The 10,984-nt window shown below is 41.7% G+C and overlaps 1 protein-coding gene across 1 annotated transcript in view; it reads left to right on the forward strand.

The window, feature by feature from the left end:
• The window catches only part of slc7a8b (solute carrier family 7 member 8b), a 71,744-nt gene extending 63,392 nt beyond the window's left edge, over positions 1 to 8,352 (forward strand). The window contains exon 11 of the mRNA XM_039747834.1: positions 3,641 to 8,352. Coding sequence (XP_039603768.1) covers positions 3,641 to 3,768 — 128 coding nt within the window. The 3' untranslated portion in view covers positions 3,769 to 8,352. The remainder of the gene's footprint in view (positions 1 to 3,640) is intronic.
• Positions 8,353 to 10,984: the final 2,632 nt, after the last annotated feature.

Raw genomic sequence — 10,984 nt, forward strand, 5'->3', positions numbered from 1 at the left:
CACCAGGCCCAAATAATATTTATCCTCATGTTCTTAAGGAGGCTAGTGAGTACATATATAAACCATTGACACATATTTTTAGGAAGTCACTGCACACTGGAGAGATTCCAAAGGACTAGAAAATGGCAAATATCATCCCATTATATAAAAAGGGTGACAGGGCAGATCCAAGCAACTATAGGCCAGTAAGCTTAACAAGCATCACAGGAAAATTAATGGAAGGAATTATTAAGGATAAGATTGAGCAACACATGGCAAGGACAGGAGTTATTCTGAACAATCAGCATGGGTTCAAAAGAGGGAGGTCGTGTTTTACTAACATGCTGGAATTCTATGAGGAGGCAAGAAAAGGATACGATCAAAGTGGAGCATATGATATTATTTATCTGGACTTTCAGAAAGCATTTGATAAGGCACACAGGAAGCAGAGGGTGATGGTGCGAGGAACCTCATCAGAATTGGCTGATGTTAAGAGTGGTGATCCACAGGGGTCAGTGCTAGGGCCCCTGCTATTAAATGATTTAGATAGGAATTTAAGTAACAATCTTGTTTGTTTAAGTTTGCAGATGATACCAAGACAGGTGGATTAGCTGATAATCCGTTATATCACTACAGAAGGACTTGGATAGCATACAGGCTTGGGCAGATTTGTGGCAGATGAAATTTTTAATGTCAGTAAATGTAAAGTATTACACATATGAAGTAAAACTGTTAGGTTTGAATACACAATGAGCGTTCGGAAAATCAAGAGTACACCTTATGAGAAGGATTTAGCAGTCATAGTGGACTTTAAGCTATCGACTTCCAGACAGTGTTCAGAAGCCATTAAGAAGGCAAACAGAATGTTAGGTTATATAGCGCCTTGATGTGTGGGGTACAAGTCCAAGGAGGTTCTGCTCAACCTTTATAATGCACTGGTGAGGCCTCATCTGGAGTACTGCGTACAGTTTTGGTCTCCAGGCTACAAAAAGGACATAGCAGCGCTAGAAAAGGTCCAGAGAAGAGCGACTAGGCTGATTCCAGGGCTACAGGGGATGACTTATGAGGAAAGATTAAAAGAGCTGAGCCTTTACAGTTTAAGCAAAAGAAGATTAAGAGGTGACATCACTGAAGTGTTTAAAATTATGAAGGGAATTAGTCCAGTGGATCGAGACTTGTATTTTAAAATGAGTTCATCAAGAACATGGGGACACAGTTGGAAACTTGTTAAGAGTAAATTTCGGACAAACATTAGGAAGTTTTTCTTTACACAAAGAACGATAGACACTTGGAGTAAGCTACCAAGTAGTGTGGTAGACAGTAAGATGTTAGGGACTTTCAAAACTCGACTTGGTGTTTTCTTGGAAGAAATAAGTGGATAGGACTGGCAAGCTTTGTTGGGCTGAATGGCCTGTTCTCGTTCTAATGTTCTAATACCCAGTTTAGTTAAGTTACTGACTGGAAAGCAGTAGTTAAAAGATTTGGTCTGTGGAAGCAATTGATGTTTTTTTTACTTTGTGGCTAATATCTGCCTTTTATTAACATCGTGTTCAGTTAGATACACACAAAGCAGCATTTCTTTTGTCATGTGTCCAGTTAAATATGACCAGTTTGATATAATGTAAGGGTTGGCACCAGTAGGGAACATATCTGAAAGCAAAGGCACCAGCCCTACTTGACTCCACCTTGCACATTTTGAGGACCACTAGTTAGGTGCCATGCACTCCTATTTATACATTGACATTAAGTGTTTGCCTTGTTCTGTGTGTCTCGTAGTTTGAACATTAACCTGTTTTCTGTTTGGTTATGAATACATGTGATGATCACTCTCCATTCCTGAACAACAAAACAGCAAAATATTTTAAGTTAAGATTTGTTTCTGAATGTTCTAATTATGGACATTTTCTGCAAACTGTTTTCCATGTAATTATCCATTTTTGATGTCTGTCTGTCAGTCAGTCATTATCCAACCCGCTACATCTTAACACAGGATTACAGGGGGTCTGCTGGAGCCAGTCCCAGCCAACACGGGTGGCAAGGCAGGAGCAAACCCCGGTCAGGGTGCCAGCCCACTGCAGGGCACACACACACCCACACACCAAGCACACACTAGAGACAATTTAGGATCGTCAATGTACTTAACCTGCATGTGTTTGGACTGTGGGAGGAAACCGGAGCACCCGGAGGATGCAAACACCACGTAGGGAGGTAACATCTGCCTTTTTGATGTTAATTATTCCATTCAAAGAAGCCTATGATGGCGACATCTGGCACAGTGAAGTACAAATCCTTGATTGGAGGAGGAGTACACTTTGTAGGACACACTTATCAACATACTGAGACAGTTTGAAGGGAGCAACTTGTTGGGCGTAACTTTTAGGTGTGGGTAGAATATGGGGGTCCGTATATAAAACATACAGTGATAATGGGGGAATGTACACACAGACAGCCAAGAACTTTGAAACTGGAGGTGACAGGATTAACCATTGTATGAGTGTGCCTCAATAAAATCAAGTTCAAACCGTAACAATACCCAACACCCTACCTTATACCACTTGATAACACAAACGCTGACTGATTCATGTATGCCACTGCTGCGCCTCCTGTCTTGATTGCTTATGTGTTTTAACATGCAGGTCACCTAGTCAAGTAGCAACAGTGCAGCGTTGTCAATGTTTCTGTGCATCAAGGGCCAAGATGTAGTTCTGACATAATTGAAATTTGCAGTTTAATATATCAAACTTGGAGTAGCAAGCATCATTAAAACTAAATGGTTTAAACAAAAGCCTTATATTTCTGGAGTTTTGGTCGTAACTGTGAACATTTTTTTATTCCATGGAATAGATAGAAATCTGAGATGAAGAAGGCAAATGCAAGTCAAGAGCCTCCTGCAGCCTTCTTTTTTAGAGAACATCTTAATATTTTGTGATGGAGACTGGTTAACAAATGTATAAAATCGATGTGTTTTTTTCTGTTACTTCAGTATTTGCACACATCTGGACAGTGTGTGTTCTCTACATTCTGTTTTCTCTTCACTCTCCATTCTCTATGTTCTACATTCTTTATCATATTACACAATTTTTTCCAGGGATTTTTCAGCTGTAAACGTTATTTAATAATCTTTGACACTCTTGGACAGTCGCAGCCCGCTCCCGTGATTGCCAGTCTTGTTGTGGAACATACTCAGTGACTCAATCCAACTAGTCAGTGTCTAAACCTGACAAACCAAGCAGGTTTGATTCGGTTTTAAGTATTCGCGGTGGGCTCATTGTGTGCCAGTTAGTGCCCACCTAGAAGTGCAATGCGTACAATGGAGTGACCAGGAATAAGGGACACCTGTATTTTGGACTTTTCAAATAGAAGAGAGACTTGTCAGTCTGAGTTCTTGTGTTTTATGTACCACGATAAAATGGAAAAAAAAATACCAGTGAACCCTTTGCATGGGCGCTGACTCTTTCAGAAAAAATAACAAATAAGAAACTGTGCTGGAAAATCATCGCCTAGTTATGTAATTTGACATCCCCAACATTTTCTAGTTGTGTAATCTTCAGACGGAGAGATCAGCAACTGCAGTCGTCAACTTTGATATCCCCTTCCAAACAGAAGTCATGCCATGTGACATCAGCTTTACTAACATCTTTGTCTCTCCGTTCCCTTGCAGACAATCTGACATACATTGGACAGAAATTCTGTGTGGTAGTTTACCCTGCTGAAGATTCCTCAAGTGAATCGGAAGAAAAGCAAGAGCTAAGATCGCCACTGACAAAGGACAGCGAAGAGAGCCAGTGATTGAAGAATACAAGTCAGTGGGTCAGCCACGCCAACAAGATACACAGTCAAGAGAGTCCGCCAAAAACCACTGCAGAATCCCGACCAGATTAGCCTCAGCTCAGCTCTTCACTGAGCATTCAGTTACTCTTAGTGGGACTGTCTCAACCAAACTGCCCTGTTCATCAATGTGATGTGGTTTTATGGGTAACACTTCACCATACTGTCAAACACTAATCATAGCCCAGCCATTGCTACAAGAGTTACAAATGCAAGTTCACTTAAAGACCATGACCCTGATTAGCAGGGCAACTAGGAAACGCCATGGCCGTCCACTTCTCGCTTGTTCAATTTCAGAATGCCATTTGAATCAGTTTCAAGTTAAATTTGGTTGAGGCTGATTTCAGTGGTAATGTGCGGTATTTGCCACTTTCTTAAAATGTCGGTATGGATATTTTTATTATGTCTTTTTAAACTTTTATATAAAAATTATATTATACCGTAGATTTTTTTTCTCATCACTCACAGAAAATAACAATAAGCAGTATATAAAAAAAAAAAGAATTTATTTGTAATTTTAGTCATCGTCGTATTGTTTTGTCAGAAGACCAAGCAATAGACTCGCACCCTCCCTCGGCTCACCATCGGCCGAGTTTGTACAACAGTGTCGCCCAGTCTGCTAGTACATCACAGACTGGCATTCTGGGTCAGTTCTTACTTTTACAATTACTCAGGGTTTATTTGGGTTATGCTGCCTTTGGTTTTGTCACCAGCAGGCGAGATACTATCAAACTGATCAGGCTGTAATGAGCCTGCAGAGATACTGCCTGTCTCCTGTTCTGATCTTGAAAGAAATCGATTCAACTGCCGTTTTGTTCCATTGCCGTCTTTGCACAGTGTGCTTTTGTTTTTCATCTGTAACTGTGCTGAAAAATGAAGGCTGTAATTGTAGTCAACAGTGTAAACTTCTGAAAACCATTTGAGATGTCACAGGCAGCACCGTCAGTGAATGTGTTTGAACCGAAGACCAGTACCGTAAGAATAGCCAGCAAGATGTTCCCCTTGTGTATGTTTCTGTACAGCCCTGCTATAAAAAAGATTGTAATTGTGAAGTCGAAGATATTGAGACTTGCACTTTTGTTTTTTTTTTTTATCTATCTATCGTTTTGCCAAAATATAGTGGAAAAGCTGCCAGCTGTGTGTGTTCATCTGATACCTTTACCGTGAGCTAGCAGGACACTCTGCTAACATCATTAATTTCGCTTATCAATGAAACTTCAGAGTAGGACGGTAACCATTGCTTCTGGTGATGAATGTTCCAAAAATATGGCTGGCCGGTTATTACAGTTTGCTTAAATGACTGAATAGCATCACTCTATTGAAGTGCATCACTTCCTGTAGGCATTTAGATCTTGGGATGTCAAAAACGAAAAAGTTACAAAAATTAAAATGAAAGTTCTGTTTTGTGAAGCTGTGTGTGTGTTCAAGAGATGATCTGTCTGCCTCTCTCCATAACAAGGAGGCTACAGGATTCTTGGACAGGTGGCTTGGTAGGAAGTGCAAATTTATCGTTCTAACTAACTGGTTTCAGTGTGAACGTTGTCACTCGTCTGGCCTGGGGACGCTGCACACAGGTTTGATGGCCCCGTCTCCGCCAGCGTTTGCTTCAGTCCTCCTCTTTGGTACTGTACAAGCTAGTGGAGCGCCTTTTTCTTATTCTTGGGGCGTGATACGGGCTATCCCATTGATGTTTGTGTTTTACTGTCGCTAATGAGGATATAAACGTCTTTTAAGCCCAGCAAGCCTAAAGTGAGAAGTGAAACGCTCAGTGTGTCTGCACTGTCATGGATCTCTGGAGTCGGGAAGCCGCCTCACCAGGCCGTGTTACCTGCCATTGTATGACACCTGTTCTTGCTTTTCCAAGGACTTTTCTTATTTTATGTTTTGTACCCATTTGTCAATGGCTTGAAATCAGTTTATAAATTAAGCAATCTCTCTTATCTATATATATATATATATATATATATATATATAAATGTATCAGAAAAATGATTATCCCAAAACTGAGTGTAAATTATTATTTGAGATGCTTTAACAAGCCTTACTGTGCGTTCCTTCCTGCATAAAGTTTTAACGTCTGTGTGAATTGTGACCCTTTTCAATTATTGGTGGGGTGCTGAATTCAGCCTGACGGCTTGTCGACAAGCAGAGCTGCTGAGTCACTGGGAAAGGAGCACCAGCAGACACGAGTATCAGAAGTCCTGTCTAATCCCCCACGGGGATCAGATCACAATGTTCCAGTACAGTGTGCCTTTTCATATTTGGATAAAGGTCTTTCTGTTTGTACAGGCATCACCTAGTGTCCCTCCCTGTGGCCTGGTTGCCTGAGAAACTAAAGTGTGACATAAACTCCCATGGGCTGTCACTATAGCAACACGGGGGCCTTTCCATGGAGATGTGAGAATGCCCACTCCTGGCCAAAGATCCCCCTTTTTTTGTGAACATCCCAGATCTGGTGTAATCGTTTCCTGTGCAGCTGTACCTAAGGTCGATTTTTCAGGTTCACTTGTTGTGTGCTTTATATAGTTTGACAAATAAATAATAAATTCAGAAGGCAAATGTATAAAAATAAATATCACTAGATAGAATGAGGAAAATCTGTATGAGAACCCGAGGGAAAAGTGCCGAGCTTAATTTCCACTATAAGCTCCTGGAGCAGCAGTCTGCTGGCGAGTAGATATCCATGGTGAAATAAAATCAGCGTGTCGTGCAGAGGAAATGCAAACCCGGCCACTTTCTGGAAGTAAAGCAGACGGCAGGTTTAAAATGCAGAACTGAAACAGTGACTCAGAGCGAGGCGTGCAGATGAAACCAGGAATGAGATGAAAAAGAAATCCAATAAATGTGAAAATGGGAGAGTTTTGTGTTGAACATATGGAGATGGCGACGTGACAAGAAAGCCGCAGTTGAGAGTTGTAGCCGCGTTTGCAGTCGTTGCATCCGAGTCTGGAGGGTTTAGTCAGAGCTGCAGATATCTGCTGCAGTCTGTTTAGTACAACAGCTTCCATCCTTATAACCCCTGGGCTCTTTCATTTTCCAGTTTTTTTTAGCTTATACAAGATCAGAAATGTTAATTAATTAGATTTATATAGCGCTTTACTAACCTACTCACTTTACATAGACAGTGTGGAGCCACTTCAATAACCGCTAATGTGCAGCACCGAGCTGGATGATGCGACGGCAGCCATTCTTGCACCAGTACACTCGCCACACGTTAAGTGTTAGGTGGTGAAGTGGTGAGAGAAATAGTTAACCACTAAGAAAGAGCCAGGGGGCTAGAATGGGCAAGGCCGTCTGGGTGCACCCTACACTTTTTGAAAGATGTCCAGGGACCTCAGAGAGTCAGGACCTCAGTTAAATGTCTCATCCAAAGGGCAGCACCAGTTCTGCACTGAGGCTTTGGGATCCACACACAGGCCATAGGGTAAGTGTCCCATGATTTAAGTCCAAAAAAGTCATCATTTTTTGCAAAATACCGGTACATCATTATCTAGAAAACGATATGTTGTTTAATGAAATAACTGACCTTGCAATGGTTATTCAACCCTCCTGAATGAGCAGAAAGTCCAAAATGCTCTTCCGATCAAAGATGGCCACCGTGATGGCCCCACAATTACATGTAACTGAGCAGCGGTTCTTTTTTTTAGAGAGAACGTTGTACCACCTGTCATGGCCTCCCACTAATATATAAACCCAATGCTCCAGTTCTGCTGACAGCAGGGCCACAGCATGTTTTGGGACAATAGCAGACCTTATTATTCATATAGAAGACTATTGGCTCACACAGTATGCAATCAAATAAGGTGTGATATCTCCAGGCTGGGGGGCTCCGCTTTTTTTCATGGTGTACAACCTCTGGACTTAAATATGCTATATTCTTTTTTTAATGAGTTGCAGTAGAACCTCAATCATCTGAGCCCCCATTAACCAAGGCCTGGCATCATCCAAGATGAATCTCTAATTGTAATACAGCATTTATTTTTTTATAATTCATAAAGGCTTTGCTGTGACTACTGTATTTTTAACCTTGGCTGTACCGAGGGACTGTGGGACTATGTGTGTGTGACTTGCTCACCTCTCGGCCATTGTCATTGCGTCACCAGTGTTTACTGCGTAAACATGCTTTATTGTTTCATTCACTTAGGAATTTTGTGTGTTATGACCATGAGGATCGCACACAGGATTTCTCAAATGGACGGGCTGAATGCAATCAAAACGTCACTTTTACATATCGAGCATCAAGAAGACACTACACCTGCTGGGGCGACTGAGGAACATTGCAGAGGAGAGAGCAAGGAACATTATATTCACTAAAGTATGAAAAGAGCCTTAAAAGTGACACTCTTAATATTTAAATTGGCAAAATCTTTTGTATCTGTAATTTTTGATCCAAAATGGCCATGGTTATCCATTTTATCCGAGTTTTCAGTTATTCAAGATAGCATTGGTCCATATCACCTCAGATGAGCAGAGTCCTACTATATTCTTATTGCAAAAACAGTAGTGTGATTTGATACGAAATAAAAATGTCCCTTTAATACTTCACATTTACAAAAAGTATTCAGTTGCATTTGAATTCAGTTTAAAAGCAGGAGACAAATTACTCAAAGATGGCTCCAGGTCAGCGTGAAGGCTGAGCCTGCTTCATGGCTGTGCAGTCCGGTGTCTTGGTTCAATGAAGGATAATAAATGAAGGACGAAGGTTACCCAACATTAGAGACTCTCTAAATTAAACTTTCCGCTTTTGATTTATTAATAACACATCAACACATTGACTGCCGGACCATTTAATACCAGGATGCTGCAGTATAGGTTATGCATATTTGATGAATAATGGACACCCATAAAGAAATGTACTGTATATACTCCCGTATATGTCGGGACTTGATTTTACTGTATTATTTCTGGTATTTTATAATGTCGGTTGTATAAGTTGACACAAGGTGTATGAGTTGGTCCAAGGGACCCACCTGAGAGAGTAACCACGGAGCACACTGCCTTATGTTTTCTGTGTGGGTGCAGCAATGTGCTGTATCAGCATGTGCTCCTAACCTCTATTTCAGTCTCTTATTGTGCCTACGTGACCACACAGTAATACCCGAACTATTCTGAAGCGACGTTTGCACTGATTTGTGTTTTTGTACCTCACACCCTCATACACCTTTATCGTAAGAGCATCCCTTATCTACGATGGAGCATTCGATCAGAAGAAGTCTTAAATTAAAACTCATTGAAGTGGCGAAAGAAATTGGTAACTTCACTGATGCAACAAAATTCAGTGTGACTGAGAAGATTGCGAGATTAAAGGAGGCAAGAAGATGTAAAAAAAAAAAAAAAATTGAAGCGTTGCATTTTTGAACGGGTGTATAAGTCGGGGTTTCATTTTTTTGATCGATTTTTCAGGTTTCTAGACCCGACTTATACGTGAGTATATATGGTGTTTCAAAACAAATGTTTTGTTATCAAAAGTAACTCTTTAAAAACTCTGAAAATACAAAGAAATCCAATGAAAAGCCTAAAGAAATAGTTTATTTTGGCCTGCATCCTGACATCCTGAATGAACGTCCTTGAAGAGCGGCACCAGGCCGAGTGCACATGTGCCACAAATACGATGTGCTCCTTTGTTTCACGCTTCTTGCATACAACACCTTTGGTACTTAATGACTGTCAACAGCAGGTGGCTGAATGTCCATGTACTGCTGTCCTGACAGTCGTGACCCTTTGGCTGCCTTATGATCAAGAAATGCCTTCATAAGTGCCAGAACTTGCATGTCCCACGTCATCTAAATGATTGTCACTATCTTGATCCACAGTCATTAACATCAAAATATTTTTCTTGGAACAAATCTGGTTGTTTCAAAACATCAGCAGCCTTTTTTTGTGACAACTTAATTTCAGACTGTCTATTTAGAACATTATTTTCTGCATTCTGTTGCCCACCAAAACAATAAGAAATGTGGTGTGAGACTTGCCTGGACACCACCAGTTGGAAACCACATCTTTATCATTTGCACATGTTTATTAATCGTAAATAAGCTCAGGTTCACAGTCCTGAACACCATACATAATGCACACAGCAATAATCACCACAAGTTGGGCTTCTTTCTCTCAGTCCTTGGCCGCCTTTCCTCTCCTCCTGGGAGCTTTGTCCTGCTCCCACTCCCGACTCAAGCTCCTCGATTGTAGGAAGGTGGCCTCTTTTATTCCTGTCCGGATGTGCTCCAGGTTGCTGATGATGTCCTTCTGGCAGCACTTCCTGGTGTGGTGGAAGTGCTGCCCTTTGCACCTTTAAGGTTCCTCCGCCATCTTTCTGAGTGTGGCAGAAGTAACTATTGCTGGGTTCCACGAGGCTTAAGGCGCCCCCTTGCGGTGGCCACGGGTCCCAACTAGTTAAAACCTTTTTCCTCTTCTCCCGTGGTCCTCTCCTAATCCAGGGCGGTTGCCCCCTCGTGGCCCGGAACATATATGTGCTACCTTCTGGTCCTTCCAGGCATCCTGGCCGAGTAAGGACCCCAGCAATCTGTGACAGTGGCCATCCACTCGATGGCAGCAACTTAGTAGGGAACAGCAGCAGAGGTCGCCGGCACGCTGGCTGCACTTATAGTCTGTGTGTACTGAGGTCCGAGTTCTCTCTAATGTCTCACCTCAACCAGCTCAGTGACATGTGAGTTAACTCGTACCTCAAAGTGTTAATAACACTAAAATGAAATGTTAGATATGTTTTATTGTTAATAATTACTAACATTTGACTTTCTTTTTTCCACATTGTATATTTTCTCCATTAGTCTGTGAATTCCTAATGCTATTCAGAAAATAAGGGTATAAAAAAAAAAGGCAACATTGACGCAGTGGAACTGAGATAAAGAATTTGAGTGAGGGTCTCCATCTTTCTGTGGAGGGGCTCAAAGTGGTAGGGAGGGAGGCAGGGCTGGAGTAGCATGGGTGGTGGACACAGAAGTTTGGGTGAGTGAGATGGGCTCAGACTCGCTGCAGGAGCACTGACAAGACGGAGCGGTGGATCTGAAGCACAGCCTGGCATGGGCACTCGGGTTTGTCTAACTGACGCTCCTTTTTAGTGCCCACTCGCACACTGCCTGGATGAGAACTGCGGCACTGACACAGGACCACTTTCAAACAATGATGGCAGAACATTTTCTGTTCTGCTTACGTAGCAATA

This window comes from Polypterus senegalus, chromosome 1, assembly GCF_016835505.1.
Source record: "Polypterus senegalus isolate Bchr_013 chromosome 1, ASM1683550v1, whole genome shotgun sequence".
In the NCBI taxonomy this organism is placed as follows: domain Eukaryota; kingdom Metazoa; phylum Chordata; class Cladistia; order Polypteriformes; family Polypteridae; genus Polypterus; species Polypterus senegalus.